Genomic DNA, 26631 nt, shown 5'->3' on the forward strand with positions numbered 1-26631 from the left:
TGAAATTTCTGACTTTAAAGATCTCTCAAAGAACCCATGAAGGGGCTCTGTGGATAGAGACAGCATTGGTATTACTGTCTCCCCACTAGATCATAGGTTCTGTATTGTGAGCACTTTTTCCATTGTTCTAGCCCCAGCTTCTAGGGTGCTGTGTGGTACCAGTCAGTCCTGCCATGGATATTGGGTTGTTCATACACTGCACAACTTTAGTGTGTGCCATTCACGTGGTTGTAGCTACCCTGATGGGTAATAATAAATAACTGTTGAATGAATGAACGTGCTTTGGAGAGTTCCGTGTTTTTTAGGATAGCAACAGAAGATTTTGCTGTTCTACTCAGGCAGTCTTCAACATCACTTTTGGTTCTTTGGCTTATCTGAATGCTCCCATGTAACCATGCACATTTCTCATTGCCTCTCCTATTTTGAGGTTATAATAAAATTAGTTTGCAAGGCTCTGGTATGAGGGTGATTATAGAACCATCAGTACAATTTGAATATCAGCTCCTTGGGTGAGGCCCCAAGTTTCAGAGTTGGAACCTGAAGGCTCAAAAGGTCAAAGGTCTCAGATTCAGAGAGGCAGAATTGGGACAGTGGCCAAGAACACACCTCAGTTATGTTCGGTGCTCTTTGGGAATCTCTGCCCACTCCCCAAGGCAGAATTAGTTGTTCCTTCCTTTAGGCACTCACTACCTTGCTTTTCATCTCCATCAAAGTATTTTATACACCATAAGGAAACTCTCTGCATTCCCATCATCTTTCCCAGGTACACACTGAGTGTCTGGGGAAAGTAGCATATTTAGTCATCTCTGTCCTAGTGTTTATACAGTTGTTGGCATGTAATAGTAACTGTGGATGAATGTAAGTCATCCAGCGTTGTCCGGGTGAAATAGTATGGGTTGTAAATGCAGGATTGACTCTGAAGCCGATCTCTGATTGGCCTGGCACAGAGCAGAATTGCTTGGAATTGGAAGCCCGTTTTAGAAGAGAGAGGCTTATGCAACATCCCTCTTGATGTCATTAGACTTTTCCACACCATGTTGCATTTAGCCCCCCATCGAGTGATGACCCTGTGGAGATGAGGGTAGGACCATGGGAGCTGGGAGGAAAGGGAGCAGAACCTAGGACTAGTACTTTTGCAGAAGATGGACAGCGAGCAAGAGAGACAGACAGACATAGCAGAACTGTGTAGGGCTGGTTCCAGTGAAAGGGTAGAGATAAGGAACTGAGATCTGAATTAGGAAAGATCAGATGAGCACAGGCTGTTTAGCCAAATAAGCCTGGGTTTAAATTGTAATCTGTCTTTTACTTGCTGGATTTTACTTGCCCCACTCACCATTATTTTTTGAGCTGTAGTTTCTTTATTTGTAAATGAGGATAAAAATAATGAGGATTAAAGGAGAATATGTACATATTGCAAGTCCTTCCTTAAAGGGGGATCTGGGTGGTGCATCTCTGGGCCTATTGTAATGAATATGTACTTGTAATATGGAGATCCCATTTTATACTTAGAAGTAGTATACATATACACTGTCTGTACCTTAGGTTTCTGTTTTTATTGTTATTCAATTAATGTGTGTTAGAGATTGTTCTGTATCAGCACAAATAAATCACATTAGATGGTTTTTAAAACTTCGTGTAAATCGGTGATTGTCTCTTACCTGGTTATATTTGCCACTGTGTATATACTGTGCAGTAGAAAACTTCAGAAGGATTATTACCTGTTGAGGGACAAGAGAAAACGAGAACCCCATGAGAATGTATTTTGTCCCTCTACCATCCATGAGTAGAGTGGCTTTAGCAGGAGAGAATTCTCAAAGAAAGATGGGTGGTGGGGATTGTTCCAGGGGCCAAAGGAGAGAAAAGGGGGGTAAACTGGGAGTCAGCCCAGGATCAAAAAATAGGTCTGGTTCTTTAAACAAACAAGAGGCCTGCTGCCCCCAAATCTGACCAGTCTTGCAGTGGAGAATTTGTCTGTCCCTGGAGGAGCTCTGAAACAGTTTGTCTTATTTTGTCTCTTTTAGGTGGCATCATACTGAGTACCAGCCGGCACTACAAGACAAAGCCCACCCATGGCATTGGAAGATACAAGCATCTAGTTAAAGTACAAGAGGTAAAGGGGACAGGGGTCCTTTAAAAAAGGAGGGTGTGCAGCTTTTACAAATACCAGAAGATCAGATCTGCATAGGTTGGATAGTAATGGAGCTGGAAAGGAGAGGGGTCATCCCTTGGTCCTCTCCAGTTACTTAGTTTGGATATTATCCAGAGTGGAGATGTTCCTGCCAGCTCCTAGTCTTGTCCCTAGACCAGGTTATCACAGTGAAAAGCACATAATTTGCTGCTATTACTTGTGATATCTTTTTAGTACTTAGTTTACAATGGAAATGATACATTCAGTTTAGTTGAGTGAATGGTTTGTGGAAAGTAGAGGTGAATTGACACTTTCAGCCAAATAACTGAGTTTTATATAGTATTTGCAGACTTAAAATATGTATGTGTTCCTTGAATCCATTGTCACAGATAACTGGGAGTTAGTTCTAAGCATTATAAGATTATTCAGCCTATTTCAGTGGCCCCAGCTGCAGGGTTGCTCCTATGGTGGTTAGGTTTTTGTGGACATGCAAAGAATTTTCTGGTGAGGTGAACACAACACTGGCCTGAAAGTCACTTCTGGCTTTGAGGCATGATTCTATCACTTCCGGTAAACAGTAAAGAGTTTGCTGTTGCACTCGGGGAATCTTCAATATCACTTTTGGTTCTTTGGCTTATTTTAATGCTCCCACGTAACCATGCACATCTCTCATTGCCTCTCCTTGGCAGAAGTTCAATACCATTGTACTTGGGCCTCAGAATCCCCTAAACTTGCCGTGTTCTCCTGAGCATCATCCTTTTATCAGGGAATTTCACGAGAGGAACATTGCCATGTCTGAGACCTGTATTGGGCAGTCTCCCAGCAGGAAACAACCCAACTCAAGTTGTCCATTTGCAGTGGGAAGAGTACTGAATTGGGAACCAGGAAACTTGTGTTCTAGGCTTGGTTCTGCCACTTACTACCTTTGTGACTTTGGATAAGTTAACTTTACTAACCCTCTGGGCATCGTGGGCCCTGAAATTTTATGTAAAATGTTTTTCTATCTGTGAATTTTGGGGGGAAGACAGTCCACAGCGTTTTTCAGATTCTTTAAAAAAGGTTGAGAAACTGTGGATTAGAATATCTTTAAAGAGTTTTTCAGCTGTGATATCACATAACTCCACGATACTATGTAATATTTATCTAACATCTACTGTGTGCTAGGCACTATTGAGGCGCCTTGCCTATTCAGACTGGGTTGCAATAAAATGTTGTAGGATGAATGATCAAGACCTGGTTTATGCTCAGAAGGAGCTGGTAACCATTACAGATAAGACACAAATGATTAGCAAAAAGTGACAAGTACTCAAAGGAAGATATAAAGTGCTATTAAAATTCAGAAGAAGTGGTTTACACCCTTTCTGAGTTGTGTCACCTTAGAACAGTTGTTGGAGTTGTTTTATTTTAGGATATCCATCTTCTAAAGTTCCACATAAATTAGCAGGAAATGAAATTTGTTTTGTTTGGGTGTGTGTTTTGGGAGTATTTTTTTGTTTTTAATGTTTTGGGATCCTCCCTCTTAAGATAATTTTCTGCATGTGCCACGCTTCGACCTGCTCCTTAGCTTGGTATAAAAGGAAGTTTAATGCCATATTTAACACCATCTAGCACCATCTTTCTCTCTAGCCTCTTCTCCTATCTCATGGATACCATGCTTTAACTGCCTCGAGTCTCTCGCTTTTCTTCCATATCGCCATACTGTTTCAAGGCCTCTCACATGCTGTTGTCTGGAAGACCTTCTCCCGTTTTTTACTTGGCTAGTACATTCTCAACCCTTAAATTCCAGTGAGGAATCGTGATGAGGAGGAAAAAAAAAAGAATCTCCCCTTCTGAGAAACCTTCCTGGATTTCCTGCATTGGGTTGCTTGTCCTACCATGAGCTGCTAGAGTTTCTTGTGCTTCCTCTGTCCTAAGATTTATTGCTCTGTTTTAACCATCTGTTTTGATGACCATCTCTCCTTTTACTTATTTATTTAAGATTTTTATTAAAAATAGCTAACATACAACATTATGTTAGTTTCAGGTGTACACAGTGATTATTCAACATTTATATACCTAAAGAAGTGATCACCATAAGTCCAGCAACCATCTGACACTGTACCATGCTATCACAGTATTATTGGCTATACGAATATTCTTTATGCAGTACATCCCTCTGACTAGTCTAGTAAACCACCTCGCACTATACATAGTTATTACCGTATTATTGACTATATTCCCCATGTTTTACATCCCATGACTATTTTGTAACTATCAATTTGTACTTGTTAATACCTTCACTTTTTTCCCGTCTCCAACCCCCCTCCCATCTATCACCCCAATAAATCTAGTACCCATCTGACACTATCCATAATTATTACAATATTATTGACTATATTCCTTATACTATACCCTACATTCCCATGACTACTTTGTAACAGCCAATTTGTACTTCTTAATCCTTTCCCCCTTTTCACCAGCACCCATCCCCCTTCCTGTCTGGCAACCATCAAAATGTTCTCTGTTATCTATGAGTTTGTCTGCTTTGTTTATTTCATTCTTTAGATTCCACATAAAAATGAAATCACATTGCATCTGTCTTTCTCTGTCTGACACTTCACTCAGCACAATATCCTCCAGGTCCATCCATGCCACTTCAGATGGCAATAACCCATTCCCTTCCATGGCTGAGCAATATTTCATTGTATATATGAGGCCAGGCAATTAAGTTCATGAACTCATCATAGAAAAAGTGCTATATACCTCATTGCTGAGTATCACTACAATCACCTTCAAAGTACTCCCCTTGGGAAGCTATGCACCAATGCCAGCGCCTAGTTCACCCTTCAAAGCAATTTTAGAATTCTTTTTCTGGAACGGCCATCAGAGCTGTCATCATATTACCCTTGATGTCCTGAATGTCATCAAAATATCTTCCTTTCAATATTGCCTTTATCTTCAGGTAAAGAAAGAAGTCATTGGGGGCCTGATCGGGTGAGTAGGGAGGGTGTTCCAATACAGTTATTTGTTTACTGGCTAAAAACTCCCTCACACGCAGTGTCATGTGAGCTGGTGCATTGTCGTGATGCAAGAGCTATGAATTGTTGGCAGAAAGTTCAGGTTGTCTAACTTTTTCACATAGCCTTTTCAGCACTTCCAAAAAGTAAAACTGGTTAACTGGTTGTCCAGTTGGTACAAATTCAAAATGAATAATCCCTCTGATATCAAAAAAGGTTAGCAACATCATTGCAACAAGTTCTCGAACTTAATTGTTAGACCTCTTTAATCCATTAATCCATTGATGGATACCCAGGCTGCCTCCACATCTTGGCCATTGTAAACAGTGCTGCAATGAATATATATATGGATGCACAGGTCCCCTCAAAGTAGCATTTTGGGGTTTTTTGGATTAATATCCAGAAGTGGGATTACTGGATCCTTCTTTGTCTCTTGTTATAGCCTTTGTTTTCAAGTCTATTTTGTCTGATATAAGTATTGCTACTCCAGCTTTTTTTCATTTTCATGAAATGTCTTTTTCCATTCCTTCACTTTCAGTCTGTGTATGCCTTTTGATCTGAAGTGAGTCTCCTGTAGGTAGCATATGTAAGGGTCTCGTTTTCTTATCCATCCACCTTATCTTTTTTTTTTTTTTTTTTGTTTTTGTCTTAAAGAAGTCCCTCTAAGATTTTTTTTGTAATTCTAGTTTGGTGTTAATGAACTCTTTTAGCTTTTTCTTATCTGGAAAGTTCTTTATCTGTCCTTTGAGTCTAGTTGTAGCTCTGCTGGGTAGAGTAATCTTGGTTGTAGGTCCTTGTTTTTCATCACTTTGAATATTTTGTGACAATCCTTTTTGGCCTGCAAAGTTTCTGTTGAGAAATGAGCTGACAGTCTTACAGGAGATCCCTTGTAGGTTAACTGCCTTTCTCTTGCTGCTTTTAAAATTCCTCGTCTTTAACCTTTTGCATTTTAATTATGATGTGTCTTGGTGTGGGCCCATTTGAGTTCATCATGTTTGGCACTCTGTGCTGTCTGGGCTTGTATGTCTATTTCCTTCACCAGGTTAGGGAAGTTTTCTGTCATTATTTCTTTAAGTGGGTTTTCAATTTCTTGCTCTCTCTCTTTTCCTTCTGGTATCCCTATAATGCAAATGTTGGTACACTTGATGTTGTCCCAGAGGCCCCTTAAACTATCCTCATTTTTGGGGATTCTTTTTTTCTTTTTGCTGTTTTGATATGGAGTTTTCTATTACCTTATTGTCTAATAGTTCATTTGATCCTCTGCTTCATCTAATCTGTTGATTCTCTCTAATGTTTTCTCCATTTTAGTTATTGTATTCTTTATTTCTGACTGGTTCTTTTTTATGTTTCCTATCTCTTTGTTGAAGTTCTCCCAGAGATCACTGAGCATTCTTATAACCAGTGTTTTGAACTCTGCATCTGGTTGATTGCTTGTCTCCATTTTGTTTAGTTCCTTTTCTGGAGCTTTGTTCTGTTCTGTCATTTGGGACATGTTTCTTTGTCTCTGCATTTTGGCTGCCTCCCTGTGTTTGTTTCTATGTGTTAGGTATAGCTGCTATGTCTCCCAGTCTTAGTAGAGTGGCCTTATGTAGTAGGTGTCCTGTGGGGCTCAGTGGCGCAGTCATCTTGGTCACGTGGGCTGTGCACTCCAGGTGTGTCTCTTGTGTGGGTTGTGTGCGCCCTCTTGTTGTAGTTGAGCCTTAGTTGCTGTTTGCATGTCTATAGAAGGGATTGACCCTCAGGGTGATTGGTTGTGAGGACTGGGTGACTACTGTGGAGGAGCTATTGTTCAGGGGCTGACCCTAAGGAGCAGGATTCACTTCAGCAGGTCTTTGGTGCCTGCCCAGTCTGTCCTTTGGATGTGTCGTCCCAGAAGTGGATGGGTTATGCTCATACTGGGTCCGAACCTGGCCACTAGGCATGTTAGACCCAAGGCCTCCTGGGAGGGGCCAAATTCAGCTGCAGCCTGTGCCCTGCCCTGGGCCACCTGGCATGAGCTACAAAGTAAACCACAGATGGCCACTGCTCATGCTGGGCCATTGGAGGTGCCTCAAGGGGCCAAACCATAAACTGAGGCTGGCTGTTGCTATTGCTGGGCTTAGGGTTGCTTAGCCAGAGGTACAGGACATGCCAAAGCCAGATGATGCTTGTTTGGGTTTTGTGAACCTTTGAGAGATTTTAGGATAGGCCGTTTGTATGGTAAAGCCTCTGGAAGCGGCTTGTGTGGGCCTGAAAGTTGGGTGGGTCTCAGGGAATCAGGGCCAATAAATGGTGTTAGCCAGGTTGATGGATACTCAGATATGGCTCCCTCCTGCATCTGCATGGCAGGAGGGGAAGGCTCAACAAGGAAACAATGGCCTCTGCTAGCTCCTACCCTCTGGGAGAATGCTGTTCCTCCAGCCCTTGCCCTAAAGCTAGACAATTCAGTTCCTCCCTGTAGTCCCTGGTGCCTTTCAAGCTGCTGAACCAGTGCTGGAGCTCAGATCAAGTCTGTCAGCGAGTAAATCCTGAGGGCTCTCTAAGAGGAGAGCCTGGGATTGCAGCTGCCCTAGTCTCACTCAGCCACAATCTCCTCTGGTTTTAACGGCCATAAGTTATGGGGATTTCTCTCCCTGGCACTGAAACCCTGGGCTGGAGAGCTGGGTATGGGGCTGGGACCCCCTTGCTCCTCCAGGGGAAACCTCTGCAGCCAAGATACCCTCCCAATTTCTAATGATCACATGCGGGTGTGGGACCAGCCCTTTCTGTATCTCTGTCCCTCCTACCAATCTCAAGGTGGCTTCTTCTGTATGTCCGTAGTTTAGGGATTTGGTTCAGCTAGACTTCAGGTGATTCTCAGTGATAGGTGTTCTGTAGTTTAGTTGTAATTTTGATATGGTCATGAAAGGAGGTAACCACAGCATTTACCTACTCCACCATTTTGACCGGATCTCTAACTGACCATCTCCCCTTTTAGATCATGAGCTCTCTAACAATAGAGGCTATGTCTCATTTTTCTCTGCACCCTCAGTGTGCAACACAGGGCCTGGCATCAGAGGACAGTAAATATTGATTGAGCTGAACTGAAATTTGGTTATTGAAACTGCCCTGAGGTTTTATAAATCAGAGCTGGCAAACATAACCCACTATCTGCAAACAGCTGGCTCCAGATGACCTTAGTTGCTTGAAGGGAGCAATGCTCCCTTTGGTTAGGGGTGTAGGCTTTTTTATGGTGCCATTCATTATCCCAGGGTAGGTAGCACAGTAGTGCTGGATAGTGGTGGGAGCTACTGCAGGCTCACTTCCAGCTTGAAACAACACAATGAAAGCTCTCAGCTGCCAGCTTGCAGAGGCTCTGTCCCAAGTCCCTCTTTTACCCTGCCCTGGGGAACTGGGCTGGAAAAGTTAGAAGACATCTTGTGGCCTCCTTTTTATCACTAAGCCTAGAACCTAGAAAAAACAGTAAGTAGTCAGATTCCCATTGTTTTCCTGTCTGGGTCTCAGGCTGGGCCCTCTATTCTCTTGAGCCCCACATCCCTGAGATGCAAGTTAACTCTCATGCACAAAGTGCCCAGCCCTTGTCTCATTTCTGCTGGTGTAACCTCTTCACTCCTCCTTACAAAGGTTCCACACTCAGTCTTATGACTGAAGCTTGGGAAGGAAAAGGCACACCGACCTCATCTCAGCTTTCCTTTTCAATACTGGTTTAACCTCTTTCTTTCTTGAATGTCCTGGTTGATTCCCATCCCTCCATCCTGTGCCCTTGTCCTCGTTGCTTTTCTGAGGAGTGAGAGAAGAGATGAAAACCATGCTTCCTCTTGGGTGGCAACATGGGGATGACAGCAAACCATGGAATTCCAGGTCTCTCATAGCCCAGCTCCAAACTCCTTCTTGTTTCCTTGGGTCCGTTTCCTTTTTTGCACTCTATGTTTCAGGCACATCTCTCATACCTCATGCTGTCTCATGCCTTTGTGCCTTTGCACATGTTCTTTCCCCTTTGTGGAATGATACGTTTCTTTTTTCTCTCATCTGTAAGTCCCAGCTTGACTCATGGCAGTGAGGGATCACATCTGAGAGCGTATCTCCAGACTTAGCACTGTGTCTCAATGTGTAGATCTCATTATTCTTTCAAGGGCCCAGCATCATTCTGTTGAAGGGCTTCCGAGTGTTCAGAGTGATTTTTTATTCTGTAGAAATAAAAATAATAGTCCTTCATATTTGCATAGTGCTAGGTCATTTCTTTTTTTTTTAAGATTTTTATTGGGGAATTGGGAGATGGGAACAGCGCTGGGGAATTGGGGGAACAGACAAGTTGCTGTCCTTTTGTTCTTCAGTCTAGTTGTGGAGGACGTTGCTTCACTGGCCCAAGTTGGTACCGTGATTGCGCTCTTCCCGGGTGAGGCAGATCAGTCGCCGGCTTCTGGACAGCCGCTCACGCTGGCTGCTGGCTACACACGGTAGCCCATGACAACCCACTGCAGCAGGGGCTGCAGCCTATGCCGTTGCTGGCGACTCACGGCGGCCAGCTCCAGGTTGAGCTGTTGTTCAGCATCTTAGCTGTAGAGGGCAGTGTCCCTGGCCCTCATATGTGGGATCTGAACCAGGCCCTCTGGCGTCCCAAACCACCTCTTAACCAGCGGGTCACTCGGCCGGCCCAACACTGTCGGAGTTTTAGAGGGATTCATGTTTGATGTGATAATAGTAATGATCCCTTTCCATTTTCAAAGTGCTTTCACATCCATTATCTCAGTGCCTTTCACACCATATACCCTTGAACATGGGTGATCCTAGAGCTGAACCCCTCCTCAAGTTTAATAATGCAATCTTCCACATTTTAGAAAGACATTAAGTTAATGGATAGAATTTTCTAAATTTCAAGTTTTTCTCCCATCAGTTTTACTTGATGTAAACAAATATTAACAGAGAAACTCAGCTATGTTTTCATTTTTTGAAATGCAGAGAATTCCATTTATATAACCATATTTTCTGCTAGTAAAATCGTTCTTGTTTTATATGATGAAAATATGTTGATGAGTAGTTCATGTTGTTTCACAAAGAAACATAATTTTTTAGGCTCTTTGCAACCAACAAATTTGAAAATCATGCCTTTTGATTCACCAACTATCCTGTGAGGTAGACAAGATAAAAAAGGAAACTGATCGAGGAGCATAAATGATATCTCTATGACTGTATAGCTAGTAAGTGACAGTACCAGAACCAGAAAACAGTTCAGTTCAACTCAACATTTAATATTGCTGGGCTCTAGGAATAGAGAAATGAATGAGAAATAGTACCTTCTTATATTAATTGAGATAGTGGTTGGCTGCCATGATAGAGAGATCCACTCAATCAAGGGGCTTAAATAAGACAGCTTATTTTTCTCTCACATGAAAGTATAAATAGATATTCCAGCTTTTCGTTCCCACAATTATCATACTGCTTCTATCCTATAATCCAAAATGGCTGCTCCCTCTTCAGCCATTATGTCCACATTCCATCCAGCAGGAAGGGGAAGGGGAAAGCAGTGTGTAGGAGTTTATATTCCATTGGCCAGAACTTAGTCACATAACAGTATCTAGCTGCAAGATGGGTTGGGAAATATAAGTTTTATTATGAATGGTCATGTGCCCAGCTAAAATCCAGCAGTTATGCTGTTAAAGAAAGAAGAGGTTATAGATACTGAGGAAACTGACAGGCTCTGCACACTTTCCTTAAAGGGAAGGATAGGAGTTAGGAGAAATGTTTTGGAATTAGGCAGACCTGAGTTAGAGGTTTAGCTCTGATGCTTGTACCTTTGGTACGTTACTTAACTCTTCCAAGCCACAGTTTCCTTGGCTTTAAATAGGGAATTTTACTTCCCAATGTTGTTGTGGGGAGAAGTTAAATAAGAAAAATTTAAGTACTTAGCATAGTGTCTGAAACACTGAGCCCATCAGTGGTGGTGATGATGATGGTAGCATTAGTCCTTCTTTTTATAATCCCATAGCACTCTGTTTTCCTCCCTCAAAACATGCAGCTCTTTATCATTACTTTTCTGTATATGCCTTACTTGATAGATTGCAAGCTTCAGCAAGCATAAACTATGGTTATATTATTTACTATCATATCCCTAATGCTAACCCTGGTCTGGCTCATTGCTAGTGGTGAGTACATTTATCGAATAAATAAATACATGTGATAAGTGGTAGTGATATATTGGGGGGTTACTATGGGAACACATAGGAGCAGTACCTAACTTAGCTATAGGAATCAGGGAAGGCTTCCTGGAAGAGCATGAGCTGAGTCTTAAGAAATGAGCAGGGGTTGCTCACAGAAAGGGTGTGGGATAAAGAGTCAGAGGCTTTGCAGGGACGTTCTGGGCAAAAATGGGGAGACCTTGATCCTGGAGATGCAGTTGGGAAACTTTCAGCAGTTTGTTAATCCTGGAGTCTCAAGTGGGCACTAGGGAATGAGGGAACATGAGACCTGAAAAGTAGGCAGGTCTGGGTCAGCCTTTTTTAAAGATACCATTTATTGAGTAACTACTATATGTGCCCTCATGTGGCTCTGCTCACCGCCCTTTCAGCTGCACCCACCTGAGTGGTTGTTCTTGGGTTTCTCTTAGGGACTTAATCAGCATAGGCAGTCGTGCTGAACTTGTGCTGAACTTGCCTTGGGAGGCGGGCTGATCTTTATGATGAAATTGAGGATCTGTTCTTTTATTTGTGTCTTTTCTCTCTTTCTCTCTCTCTCTGAACTGAAAGGTCCTTGAGGCATGGGAGTGTATTTTCTCTATCTTTGGGGTCTTTCCTTAGAGTGGTTGAATCAGCAGTTTGCACACAGCAAGTGCTTAATTACGTGCTTCATTCTGTAAAGCATATCAATAGGATACCAGGGGCATGCTTCTCTCCAATTTATAATGATAATATTATGTCTTATCTGTGTACATTACCTAACCTTTTTAAAAGATACCATTTATTGAGTAACTACTATATACTAGATGTTGTAACTACTATATGCCAAGCTTTAAAAACATTATTTCATTTTATAGTAGTACAAATGGTATATTTTATTTAATCCTCAGATATCCTATGGTTATTAAAGACCTTATATGAGGACTCTTAAGAATTTGAGAGATTAAATGACTTGCCCAAATGGCTAGTAATTTTCAGAGCAACTATTTGAACTGATGAGGATGGTCAGAACCCATCTAATGTTATGATATCTCCATTTCATATAAATTCACTATTTTGAGCTTCACAAGAACCTTAGGTGAAGAAACTGACACCTAGAAAAGTTACTCCAGATTTGAGTCCAGATTTTCTTTGGCTTCCAGCTAAGTCTAATGTTCTCTATGCAGCACCAGGCTTTGCCGCTTTGCCGCTTTGCCATCCGGTCAGGGCCAGGCCTTCTGTCTGGCATACATCTCTTGAGTGTGCCACATTGAGTTAGAAACATAATCACTAGATTGCTATGCACCTTACAGCTCATTATGGACTGTTCAGAGTACCATCACCGAATCATTCAAGACCCCAGGTGTAAATTTTTAAATTTTACACCTAAATAAAATCCACCAGAATTTCTGGAAACTGAATATGCATTAGGCATACTAGGCTTTTCCTTCGAGGATTAGGATGATACCATTCCTTCCCAGCTTTCCCAGCCTGGAGAATGCCACCCCATAGTGACAGGCAGATACTGCTCGCAGAAGCTAGAGGAGAGAGCCTGGGCTGCTAATAAAGTGGTTACCTTTGCCATTTCCTTACTATTGTGACCTTAAACAAGTCATTTCCCTCTTTTGGGCCTCAGCTTCCCCCTTGTGTAAAATTAGGGAGGGAAGGAAGGAGACACTGTTGTCTCTAAGATCCCTTTTAGCTATAGCAGCCTGTGATTCTTGTCTGACTCCTTTCTCTATCTCCTTTTTCCTAGCAGTTTCCCAGTAACCTTGGGCAGGTAATGTGCCTTCAGAGGACCTGTTTTCTGTTTATAAAATAAGGGTAATAATGTGGACATTTCTATACAAAAATGGTTTAGTAATTTATCCCATGGTCCATTTTGAGGACCATAGTGCAATTTTACAGGGGTTTAAGAATGGCCCCCCTGGGTCACCGCATAGTGAATCCAGGTCAGTCACAGGAGTGACAGCAATGGTGACAGTAATCCATCTTCCCTGCCACCTTTCTCTGAGCCTCCCTTCCTTTTCTGCCTGGCTCTCCTCCACATGCAATCAGGGTGGCCTCCCCAAAACACAGTTCTAGTCCTGTAAATCCCTTGCACAAATACCTTTAATAACTCCCCACGGCAGTCATGAAGGCAGTTGGAATACAAAAGGAAGGGAAGGATGTAAGAAAGATTGTGCAGATCAAATTATAGGAACTGGCGACTGATATTATGTGCAGTCAAGCTCTTGCTGGTTATGCTGTGCCCTGGCTCAGAACTGAAATATAATATCACAATGGGCTCCTGATGGTGTGGATTGCTCCAGGCATATCTAGGCCAACGCGGAAAAGCAAGTGAGATGCCAAGAGGACACTGGAATCAGCTTTCTTTTTTTGTTCCCCTAAAGCGACACCTTCGAAAAGCCTTGGCATTTTCCCTGGTTAAGAAAAGCCTCTCCTAAAGGCTTCAGAGAAGCTCCTCCCCTCTCTGCTGGAAAATTTCAGCTGCTCCCCACTGGATTCTGACGTTAGCATTCTTCCCAGATCTGACTGCAGTGTTGACTGTCACGATGAAAGTCTGTGCATTTGACCACAGGTGTAGTGGGCTCTGAAGAAGAGAGAGCCATGCCCCTGCCCCTTGATAGTGGTCCCTAGCAGATGGCATCTCACTCATAGCAAAGTCTAGGACCCTGGGGTGGACACCACCTTTAAGAGCTTTAGGAATGCAGAGGCTGCAGTGGAAAATTCCCTGCATTGGGGGTCAGAAGGTCTGGATTTTAGGTCCTAGGAACTGTCCTGTCCGGCTGTGTGATGCTGGGGGACTTTTTAAATCTCTCCGGGCTTCATATTCTTCCTCTGCAAAGATGAAGAACTGGGACAAAATCATCTCTAAATGCGGTCCTGTTCTAAAATTCTAAAATAGTAATTCATTGCATGTTGTCTCTGCCAGGCCCTGTGCTAGATATGAGGAATATAAAAAATGAAAATAGTATTAACAGTTAATATTTATTGAGTGTTTAAATATACACCATGGATTGTATTAACCACTTCATATACAGTGTTTTCTTCAGTTGTTGGAACACCCTTGTGAGATCAGGCCTGTCATCAATATTACCGGCCTTATGAAAGGACTATTTCTTATTCCTCCTCTGCTTCCTTAGATTGGGTCACTGCTCTCATAGATTGACCTGGAGAGCAGTGATCTAAGAGAACCATTCCAGGTGCTCTGCCACTCGGCTGTTGGCCAATAGACAGGGATGACTTAAGACATATAAATAGAGGCATTTCCCCTGTTTTTCTTAAACAATTTCTACCAAATAGCAAGACTTCTTATAAATCTCTGATAATTAGGATAGTGTGGTATTGGCTCAAGGATAGACAAATATCCTAATGGAACAGAATAAAAAGTATAGAAACAGACCTACATATCTATGGACACTTAGTATATGACAAAGGTGACACTGCAGTGCAATAGTACTAGGTCAGTTGGCCTGATGACCATGTGGGAACAAAATGGCTCTTGACTCCTATTTCAAACTATACACAAAAATCACTTAAAAATGTTTTGTAGATCTAAATGTTAAAATAATCAAATTATTAGAAGATGACATACAAGAATAGCTTCATGATCTTAAGGTAGATGAAGATTTCTTAAACAGGACACAAAAATCAGCATAACCATAAAATAAAGAATACATTGAATTACATTAAAAACAAGAACTTCTGTTCATCAAAATGTACCATTAGGGTTGGCCGAGTGGCACGTTGGTTAAGAGTTGGCTTGGGACGCCAGCTCTGAGCAGCAGGGCCCGGTTCCGATCCCACATGAGGGCCAGTGACGCTGTGCCCTCTACAGATAAGATGGTGAACAACAGCTCAACCTGGAGCTGGGCTGCTGTGAATTGCCGGTGATGGCGTTGGCTGCAGTCCCTGCTGCAGTGGGCTGCCGCGAGCTACCATGAATGGCTGGCAGCCAGTGTGAGCCACTGTGAGCAGCCATCCAATGCTGGCAAACGACTGCCTCCCCCTGGAAGAGCACAATGATAATACTAATATGGGCCAGTGAAGCAACGTCCTCCACAACTAGACTGAAGAACAAAAGGACAGCAATTTTTCTGTTCCCCTTCCCCAATTCCCTGACACTGTTCCCCTCCCCCAATTCCCCAATAAAATCTTAAAACAAAAAAAAATGCACCATTAAAAAGTGAAAAGGGGAGCTACAGAGAGGGCAAAGATATTTGCAGCATGTATATTTAACAAAGGATCATTATCAAGAATATAGAAAGAACCTCTTCAAATCAATAAGAGCAAGGCAGATGAGATGATCCAATCTAAAAAATGGGCAAAATACTTGAATAGGCAGGTTACAAAAAAGAACATCCAAACGCCAGTAAACATATGGGAAGGTGCTCAGGCTCAGTAGATTTCAAGGAAATGCGAGTTAAAACCCCAATTCATTACCACTTCATACCAACCAGAATGGCTAAAACAATCAAACCAGAGAACCTGACTATACTGTTTCATGAGTGTTCACAAGAATGTAGGGCAATGAGAACTCATTTACTCTGGTGGAAGTCTAAATTGGAAACCACTTTGCAAAACTGAGAGTATTTATTAAAGATGAACATATGCATGCTCTGTAAGAGTAGTTCAGGTTCTGGGTACGAGTATATCCCCAACAGAAATGCGTACATATGTTCACTGAAAGATACATACAAGGACATTGATAGCAGTACTATTCAAAATGGCCCCACACTGGAAACAACCCAAATTTCCACCAACAGTAAAAAGGATAAATAAATTGTAGCATATTTATACAATAAACTATTAGAGCAATGAGAAGGAAAGAACTGTTGTTTCACCTAATAAATGATGAATCTTATAAATATAATGAATGAAAGAAGCCAGGCACAAAAGAGAACATAGTGTATAATTCCATTTTTGCAAATTTCAAAAAACAGGCAAACTAGCCCTATGGTTTTAGAAGTCAGAATAGTGGTTACCAATTTGGGGGGCAGGAGAGACTTTTGTGGTATTGGTGCTGGTTTATTTCTTGTTCAGGGTACTGATTATACAGGTGAAAATTCATTGAGTTGTGTACCTATGCATTTTTTCAGTATGAATATTCTATTACAATAAAATTTTTGCTAATTTTTAAAAACATTGATTTGAAGACTCTAATTTTGAATTGATAAAAGATTCACATTATTACAAATTCAAAAATATAGACGGGAAATATTTAAAAAGTCTCCTTTCCACTTCTATGACCCAGCAGCCATCCAGTTCCCTCACAGGCAGCCAATGATAGATATAAGTATTTTTGTGCATCCTTTTAGAGAGAGATTTTTTTGGATATACAAGCAAATACACACACACACACACACACACACACACACACACACACACACCTGTTCTTTTTTATATATTATATATGGCCTATGGCCTACCTACCCTTTTTAAATGTATGACAGTATTCTGAACACATTATTCTACAGTCTCCTTTTATCGTTTATTTTAAAGGCCTTTCCATATCATACATAAGGAAGGTCCTTATTCCTTCTTACAGCTGCATAATGTCCTATCATATCAATGTTCCATGATTTATTTAACAAATCCCCCCTCTTGATTGGGATTTAGATTTGATTATTTCCAGTTGAGAAACTTTCTTGATCCTGATCTATGTTGTGTGAAATATCTATTTTTCCCAGGCCTCATTTTAACTTTTTAACAGCAGTTTGCACAAGTTGATATGTAGTAAAGCAATACTTTACATGAAAGGAAAAAGTAGAAAAAAAATTGTATTTCTACTTCTCAATTCTTAAAAGGAAGACTATCTAAATAATTACAGAATTTTAAAGCTAGGAGGACTGGAAGAGAACTATTACTGAGTTTCCTTGCAATTGATTTCTTTAAGATTCTGGTGAAAGCTAAGGATTCTCTCAGAAAAATGTGCGCATGTGTAAAAAATTTTGCATATAAATATTGGGGTTTGTAGGCCCCGTGAAATTCCTCAAGAATCTATTATCTAGCGTAACCCCATCAGTTTAAAAATTGGGAAACTGAGGGCCAGGGTGGGAGGCGAATCTCCAAACAAATTAATTGCAGGAGACAGTCACTTGTATTCATGTTAAAGTAATGCCAGCAGTATTCCCTCTCCTTTCATTGGCTGGTGTCAAAGCCAGTCTGGCAAGGGAAGCTGCCCATTCCTTCCCAGGAGAATCTCATTTTGCAGATATGGTATCCTGAGAGAAAAATAGTAAACAAGTTTATATGAAAGATTGATTTATTTTTAATATCAAGATAGTATGATTAGAATTTCCTGTATAACACTTTGATTTTTCTTCTTTCTTTTTTGTTTCCTGTTCAGCCCAAGAAGAAGAAGGCAAAAGTGGAAGTGAGACCCATTAATTTGGGGACAGATTATGAATATGGGGTTTTAAACATTCACCTGACTGCGTATGACATGGCCCTTGCAGAGAATTATGCCCAATATGTTCACAATCTGTGCAATCATCTCTCCATTAAAGTCGAGGAAAGGTATGAAATGTTCTTGGTGTCAGTAGCATGCTCTGCTTTGATGTTGTTAAATGAGGTTTTGAGATGTAATTTACATATTGTAAAATTCACCTTTTACGGATATGGTTTGCCACAATCTAAATACAGAAGACTATTAAACCCCAAATTTCCCTAGTGACCAGGTGTAGTGAGTCTCCTCCCCTGTACCCCCTCAATTCCCTGGCAACCACCAATTGATTTTCTATCCCTGTTTTTTAAAGTTCTCCAGAACATCGTGTAAGTAGAGTCATATACTTTGTAGCTATTTGTGTCTGGCCTCTTTCACTTAGCACAATGCATTTAAGATTCATCCATATTTTTGCAAGTATTTTATTACTGAGCCGTATTCCATTAAATGGTGGACCTTAACTGGCTTATCCATTTACCAGTTGATATACATTTGGATTGTTTCCAGTTTATTGGTTATTATGCATAAAGCTGCTATAAGCATTCTCATACAGGTTTTGTAGGTCATATGTCTTCTCCTGGATACCTAAGACTAGGATTTGGGGTTGTATAGTAAGTGTATGTTTAACTTCATAAGAAACCACCAAACTGTTTTCCAAAGTGGCTGCACTATTTTGTATTCCCACCAGCAACGAAATAGAGTTCCAGTAAGTCCTTAAATTGGTGAGCACTTGATAGCATCAAATTTTTAAAAAGCTATTCTAATATATAGTGCTGTCTCATAGTGATTTAAATTTTCATTTCCCTAATAAATAATGATGTTGAGCATCTTTTCATGTGCTTATTTGCCTTCTGTATATCTTCTTTGATGACATGTTCAAATCTTGTATCTATTTTTAAAATTGGGTTTTTTTTTAAATTACTGAGTTATGAAAGTTTTTAAAATCTATTTTTGGATACTAGTTTTTTTCAGTATGTGTTTTGCAAGTATTTTCTTGCAAAAGAAAATTATCTTATCTTGTCATCTTCTTATCTGAGTCTTTTGGAGAGCAGAAGTTTAAGTTTGATGAAGTTCAATTTATCAAATTTTTTTTTTATTCATGCTCTTGGTGTCATATCTAAGAAATCTTTGCCTAACCCAGATCACAAAGATATTCTCCTATGCTTTCTTCTAGAAATTCTGTAGTTTTAAGTTTTACATTTAGGTCTGTGATCCACTTTGAGTTATTCTCATATATGGTGTGAAATATAGATCTAAGTTTATATATATATAATATATATATAGGTATCCAATTGTTCTAGCACCATTTGTTAAGAAGATTTTCTTCCTCCACTGAATTGTCTTAGCACCTTTGGAAAGTCAATTAACCATGTATATGTAGGTCTATTTCTGTACTCTATTCTGTTACATTAATCTATATATCTATGCTTATACCAAATACCACACTATTTTGATTACTGTAGCTTGATTACTGAAACTACAAATTTGTGCTTTTTCAAAATTATTTTGGCTAGTCTAGTCCTTTGGTTTTTCATAAAAACTTTAGAGTTAGTTTGTTGATTTCTACAGAAAGGAGCCTGATGAAATTTTGTTGGAATTGTTTTGAATCTGTAGATCAACTTGATAATTGCCATTTTATATATTTTAATTCCCCTCATCCATTAATATGGTTTATCTCCCCCATTTATTTAGGTATTCTTTACCTGTTCTGCTTTTCACTTATTCTTTGGTTTTGTTGGAAAACTGTAATGGAGGACAACTAACATTTACTAACTACCTACTCCAGGCCAGGCACTTTGCATATCTTATCTCAGGGTTTCAGAAAGTGTGGAATGTCCTGTGATTTGCTTTAAATAATATGAAATCACATGGTGAGAAATTTCATCTCCTTTTAATTCTCATTCAACCTAATTATGTCAAGGAGAGATTCTTAATGTGGTTCTGGTATGTCCTTAACACCACTCTAGCATTTCCTAATATTTATAACAGAGAAGGGACCTCTGGCTCAGAGTCTTTGGCTAGCACTAGTATCCAGCTAGCATTTTATAACATTGTGGTTTTTTTTCATTGTATTTATTTTTAACTTACTTTTTATTTATGATAGCTGATACTGGTTTTCCATTTATCGTAGTAATATAGAGTCAGGCTTAACAAGATATCATTTACATTCAGTAAAAATTCATGCTCTTAGGGAACAATTTCTGAGTTTTGACAAACGCACACAGTAAATACCATCATAATAAAGATATAGAACATTTCCATCATCCCCAGAAGTTCCCTCCTGACTTTGTTGTCAATCCCTCCCTTACCCCCAGTCCCTGGCAACTACTGACTTATTTTTTGTCCCTATAGTTTTGCCTTTTCCAGAATGTCATGTAAGTGGAATTATACAGTATTTTTCCCTGTGAGTCTGGCTTCTTTCACTTAAGATAATGTATTTGAGATTCATCCATGTTGTTGCCAGGATTAAGTCATTTGTTCCTTTTTGTTGCTGATTAGCATTTCATAGAATGGATATATGCTTGTGTATTCATTCACCAGTTGAAGGACATTTGTGTTGTTTCCAGTTTTTGACAATTATGAATGAAGCCACTATAAACACATATAGGTTTTCGTGAGAACCTAAGTTTTCTAGGAGTGTGATTGCTGGGTCAAATCGTAAGTGGAGTATATGTTTAAATTTATAGGAAGCTGCCAAACTGTTTTCCAAAGTGGCTGTACAATATTTTCTCTCATTAGGAACATGAGTTCCAATTGCTCCACATTTCAAATTTCTTTTTTAAATTAATTTTTAAGTGAATGGATTTAAAGAAAAATATTTAATAAAGACTAGTTTGATTGGTTTGTCACTGTGACAAGATAATACATGGGACAGTGTATGGATATTGGAAAAAGTATACTTTCTTACTCACTAGATAGATATTAGTATATTTCCATTGTACAGATAAGGAAACCAAGGCTCAGAATAGCCAAAAGTCACATAACTAATAAGTTGCCTGGATTTAACCCAGTTCTGCCTGACTCCAATATTTTTAATTATATAGGGTCTTATTTTAAGTCCTTAAGCCAAATTTGAACTTCTGAACCTTTATAACTTAGAGAGTATAACTGTGCTAAATGTGCTATTTGGAAGATTGGATAATAAGGTGTGATTTTAGCTCTCACAGCTGATAGTACTTCAATTGTTTTAAGCCTAAAGATGCGTTTTATCTTTACCTGATGCCCCAGAGAGTTGGTTGCTCAGAGAGTTGGTTGCTCGTTCAGCACTTGGCACATACCTCTATCCTGTCATTTAGTGCTTTGGGCTGTAATGATCTGTTCATGTGTCAGCTCCCCTCCCCACTGTCTAGATGGAGACTGTGTTCTTTATTTCTTAGCACCCAGCACAGGGCCTGCCTGCCACCTGGGGGACATTATGCCATTGTTGAAAGGACAGGTTCTTATATATGATTATACAGTCCAGTTGTGTGGTATACATTTCTTAAAGTTTAATGGCTGCTTTTAATTAACTAATTAAAAACTATGGATTGAGCCTCTTCTTGCTATGGAATAGGCATTTTAGTAGACATTCTGACTATAGGATACGAAGGCGAATGTCCCTGATTTCAGGGAGTGTGATGTATGTGCATGCACACAAACACACAGAAATAATTATAACATAATGTGGAAGGTGGTAGCGAAAGATAAAGTGCAGTGTCAGTTCAAGGAGGCAGAGTGGTATAATAATTTAGAGCAATGCTTCTCAAAGTACCACTCCACGAAGACATCAGAAGCTTATGCCAAAATGTGCATTAATGCTTTGCTTCCTTCATGAAGAAAGTCTTGCTATTGAAAAAAAAAAATGTTGGCTGAATTAAATAGTGTATTTCATCATTGTTGCATGCTCCTTATCTTGTCCTGGACTGATAACTGTGTGCTCACCAGCAGCTTATCTATGACCACACTTTTGAGTAACAGAGTACAAGCTCCAGAATCAAACTGCCTGATTTAAATCCTAGCTCTACCAGTTACTGGCAATGTGACCTTGGGAAATTCTGAACCTCAGTTTCCTCAGCTGTATAATGAGGATGATAATTTTCTTATTTCTTTGAGTTCTGAAAATTAAATAAGATAGTATATGATAGCACTTAGCAGAGAGACTGGCACATTGCACCACTCTAAATAATAATTAATAATGAAGAGATTCCTTGTTTTCAGCTGGAAGGGATTAGGGGAAGCTTCTGAGAAGTTGTGGTGGCAAAGAGGCATTAAATGTCATTCATAGAATGTTATCATACCGACAGTGGATCAACTCCCTGGAATAGTGTTTTAAATTTTCAGAAGGACTTTTTAAAAGGTGCTGTTTTTAAACCTGGCTGTGAAAAGCATTGGCTGCATTTGAGTAAAGGCAGGAAGGCAGTAGCATTTATTGAGCACCTACTATCAGCCAGCCACTCTGCTAAGTACATTTCTGTATAATGCAAAACAAGTTATGTAATTCAAACAAGCACTTTGCACATAGTGAATCAAAGCTTGACTCTGGAGCCAGACCGCCTGTGTTTTACTCATGCTGCATTCTTATTGTGTGGCATTGGGCAGTTTACTTACACTCTTTGTGTCTAAGTTTCCTCATCTATAAAATGGGGTTAATAAAAATACCTACTTAAAAAGGCTATAGTAAAAATTAACGGAATTAATATATTTAAAGTGCTTACAACAGCTCTCAGCAACTCTTGGTTGCCATTATTATTATTATTATTATTATTATTATTATTATTAAAGCAAGGTCTGAACTTGCACTTTTGTTTTCTTTTTTCAAATTCTCAGTTCCTCCTAACTGGTTCTCCATACAGTTTTCAGTGTCATCTTTCTAGAGTGGAAATATCATCATGTCACCCGTGTGCTTGAAATCCTGCCATGGCTTCCCATTCCTTTAGGATCAAAATTAAAGTTCCTTGCATGGCTTACTAGGTGCCCCCATGGCCTAGGCTTGTCTGTCTTGCCTTCACTCATAATTCCCTCTCCGTCTCCCTCCAACTACACTGGCTTTGTTTTTGTCCCTTCCTACCTCAGGACCTTTGCATATGCTCTCTAGAGCTTATAATGCTCTGTCCCCTTCATTTAACTAATCCCTATTGTTTTCTTAGGTTTCATTTTGAATGTCACTTCTTCAGAGACCCTCATGAAGTTAGGTCCTATGTTATATATTTAATTGAAGTGAAGGTTACTTAACTTCCCTTTCATAGCACTCATTTATTAACTCTTGTAATTACTTGAACTTTATTACAGTCTGAAATCTGTAAGGCAAGGATTGTTTGTCTTCATCAGCAGTCTAACCCTACGACCTTGCCTAGTACCTGACACATAGTAGATACTGAATATATATTTGTTGACTTGGATTGAGTTCCAATAGGCATGGACATGATTCCTAGAACAGCAGAATGATATGCTGCTTTTTGCTTCTTTTCATGACTCTCTGCTCCAAATAGCACAGAGCATAAAGAGATGTTTGTTTTCAGCAACTCACTTCTCTGCATTGAGGTTTTTTTTCCAGACCATCGTAGTGCTAGGCATTCTCACTGTCCAGACTTTCAGAGATGAAATGATTTTATTTTCTACTAATTTTCATTTCATCATGATCCTTTTTTCCTCTGCGAGTGGGGGGAAGGGCTCTGACCTTGAGATGACATTGGGCAGGGGAGCAGTGTGCTGGCTTTTGTTCTATAAATGGTTTGCATTGCTGCAGCTGCAACTCACTCAGGAGAGGAGAGGAAGGGGCCTCTTACGCAGGTCCCTTAATTTGCCTGCCTCTCTTGCTGAGCAGTTGCCTGGACAGATGGAAATCTTATTCATCTGGGAGAAGCTTCCCAGCCTAAAGCTGATCTAGCCCCTTGCTCTGTGGAGAGTAAAAGCATCACTCTGTGTAAGGCTACTCATTCCTTTTTTTGTTTGTTTTAAGTCCACTTACATTGTTTGAAGTGTATGTATAACTTATATATAGTAGAGTCCACAGATCTAAGTTCCCTAGCACCCCAGCAAGCTCCCCTTCTGTCCCATCTCAGGCAGTACTCCCAAAAGGCAGCATTATTTTGTCATGTTAGGTTGACTCTTGAAATTCCATTATTTCATTTCTTCCCTTCTGTTTTCACTGTGATCATCCAAGTAATGTTTATTGTAGAAAACTTGGAAAGTACAGAAAAGTGTAGACACTAAAGGAAAATGACCTGTACTCTTATCTATTCTACTTTGAAATGACCAGAGTTCCCAATATTTATTTATCAAACTATGTCTGGTTTTTCTGTCGGTTCTCTTTGAGGGCCTCTCATGCCTCCTTGCCTTTGTAGATAACCGCTGCACTTTTTTGGAATGCCCTCTGGGCTAACACCTCTGTTTACTCTTTATATCTTGATAAAGCACTACCTCACCTATGAAGCCTTCCCTGGGCCCCCCTTCTCGACCTCTTGTCCCTATAATATTTGGTACATACCTATTTTTGCCTTTGTCTTACTGTAGTGAAGATGTTGGTCTACTCACCTGTCTCTGCAAAACACTCTTGGCTCCTTCAAAGCTTAGGCTGCATATCGCCCACCAGAGTGCCTAGGACAGAACAGGCTCTCAGTAAATGTTTGTTGAATGAATGAATGAATGAATGAATGAATAAACAAATCAATGAAATCTTGCTAAAGTCTTGAAAAATAAAATGTATGCTCAGTGGCAGGAATGGACAACTCCCACTTTGGTCAGTCTTATCTGCAGAGTGTCAAAAAGGAAAAATAGCACTTTAGAGTGCTTTATACTTTTCTAAAAGCTTTTACATACTTATTTTACTTGATATTCCATAACAAGTCTATGAATGTGTCTTTTTTTTTTTTCATACAGGGAAGTTACTACCAGATTTGAATTGGAAGAGGAGATCATAGATTATGCTGAAAAATAGGAGGGAATGTTATTTAGGGAGGTTGCCTGGAAGTTTTGCAATACCTACCATTTAACTCACTGTTTATAAGAGCAAGGGAACTGGAATATGTAGGCATAGTATGCGAGGCAAATTTATCTCACTTAATCATTGCAACAACCCCATGAACTAAGTATTATTATGCTAATTTTATAGCTGAAGAATCTGAGACTCAGAAAGCTGTTAATTTTTCCAAGGTCAAATAGGTAATAAGTGGCAGAAGCAACATTTAAATCCAGAACTGACTGTCATGTCTCTAATCCATTTTCTATTATACCAAACTTCCTTTTGTAGCTATCCATGTGTAGAGGGTCATGCCCCCTGCTATTAATTAATGAAGCTTTGTGTAGCATGAAAACTCAGGAATTCTACTGCTATTATTATTCCATTTATCTTTAGTTTGATTAGCTTTTTGATAAGATAAACATAATACTAATACCATATTACTAGATAGCCATTAGTCCTATCTCATCACCATACCTGATACTCACAATAATCTACTGATACAGGCCTAGATTGTAATCCTGTTTATACATGAAGAAACTGAAGCACAGGGGGAAGTGACTTGCCTTAGTAAATATTGCTAGTAAGTGGCAGAGCCAAGATTTGACCCCAAATCCAGTTTTCTTTTCACTGAAGCATGTAGGTCTGCTGACGTTGATTATAGGAAGCACAGCCTCTACAACAGTGGTTCTCAACCTGGGGACATTTAACAATGGTCTGGAGATCATTTTTGATTGTCACCACTTGGGGAGAACTACTGGCATCTGGTGGGTAGAGATTAGGGATGCGTAGGCCAGCCCCCTGCAACAAAGAAATATCTGGTCTAAAATGTCAGTAGTGCTGAGGGTGAGAAATTCTGCCCTAAAACAATTGGGTTTCAGGTGTCATTTCTCCAGAAGCGGGGAAATACCCAAAGCGAGTCTCCAAAGCGTACCTAGGAATGAGCTTGATGCTTTTTTGCATGTGTTATTTTAGGGATATTATGATTTTTTAAAAAATTCGTTTCAGGTGTACAAAGCAATGTAATAGTTAGACATTTACACCTCTCACAAAGTGATAACTCCTCCCCCACCCCACCCAGTCTACTACCTGACATCGTATATAGCTGCTACAGTATGAGCTTGATTCTTTTAGAATTGGCTATTCTTTAGTAGCAGCAAATACTTACTAATCACCAGGTTTTATTCAGAGTGTTATATTAGGCAAGACTGGGGATGCAGAAAGGCATTAGACATGGTCTGTCCCCTCAGGGAATTCAGAGACCTCTTGAGGAGGTTTAAGAAGATCTGGTTATGTTGCCCTGGCTGCAGAGAACAGCCCTAAGTTCCAGGAGCCCTGCATGCAGTAGTGGCTGTACTCAGGGACTATCCTGACTGGAGTGGTGCTGCTGGCTTGAAAGAAGCCTCCCCATAGCTGACTTTTCCTTCCCACAGCTATGCGATGCCCACCAAAACCATGGAGGTGTTGCGACTGCAGGACCAAGGCAGCAAAATGTTCCTGGACTCAGTTCTTACCACCCATGAGCGAGTGGTTCAGGTAGGCACTCAAGGAGAAACTTGAAAGGTAGCTGCCTCTCCTGGTTCTTCTCTCTATCCATTTCCCTTCTCCTTCCATGCTTGTCTTTTCCTCTTGCCTGCCCCTTGAATGATGATATTCTCCAAGTCTCGTTCTTGACCCCTCTATCTCTCCTTGTGTAATACCTTCCCTTTATGCCATCCTGCCACCTGTTGGCAGCTCAGCAGCAGCTCAGCTCAGGCTGTGAATCGAACCAGTGACCCTGTTGCTCAGAGCTCACACTCTTGAGTGAGCTCTTAACCAACTGAGCCACTCAGCCGGCTCTGCATCACCCCCATTTTTTTATAAAGATTTTTATTGGGGAATTGGGGGATGGAAACAGTGCTGGGGAATTGGGGAAGGGGAACAGACAAGTTGCTGTCATTTTGTTCTTCAATCTAGTTGTGGAGGACGTTGCTTCACTGGCCCAAGCTGGC

General features: G+C 40.3%; 1 protein-coding gene and 1 long non-coding RNA gene across 3 annotated transcripts in view; one reads left to right on the plus strand and one right to left on the minus strand.

The window, feature by feature from the left end:
* MRPL48 (mitochondrial ribosomal protein L48) overlaps nucleotides 1-26631 on the plus strand; it is a 49551-nt gene that overhangs the window by 19807 nt on the left and 3113 nt on the right. For both annotated transcript variants that reach the window (XM_019649424.1, XM_019649423.1), the window contains exons 4-6: nucleotides 2022-2110; nucleotides 17608-17777; nucleotides 26074-26176. In XM_019649424.1, the coding sequence (XP_019504969.1) occupies nucleotides 2022-2110; nucleotides 17608-17777; nucleotides 26074-26176 (362 nt within the window). The remainder of the gene's footprint in view (nucleotides 1-2021; nucleotides 2111-17607; nucleotides 17778-26073; nucleotides 26177-26631) is intronic.
* Nucleotides 1-26631, minus strand: part of LOC109386355 (uncharacterized) — a 41114-nt gene that overhangs the window by 6308 nt on the left and 8175 nt on the right. The window contains exons 2-3 of the long non-coding RNA XR_002124780.1: nucleotides 24217-24279; nucleotides 1659-1718 (exon numbers count right to left, since the gene is read on the minus strand). This is a non-coding gene — a long non-coding RNA (uncharacterized LOC109386355). The remainder of the gene's footprint in view (nucleotides 1-1658; nucleotides 1719-24216; nucleotides 24280-26631) is intronic.

The sequence above is a fragment of the Hipposideros armiger genome, unplaced genomic scaffold (assembly GCF_001890085.2).
Source record: "Hipposideros armiger isolate ML-2016 unplaced genomic scaffold, ASM189008v1 scaffold_132, whole genome shotgun sequence".
NCBI classification, from domain to species: Eukaryota; Metazoa; Chordata; class Mammalia; order Chiroptera; family Hipposideridae; genus Hipposideros; species Hipposideros armiger.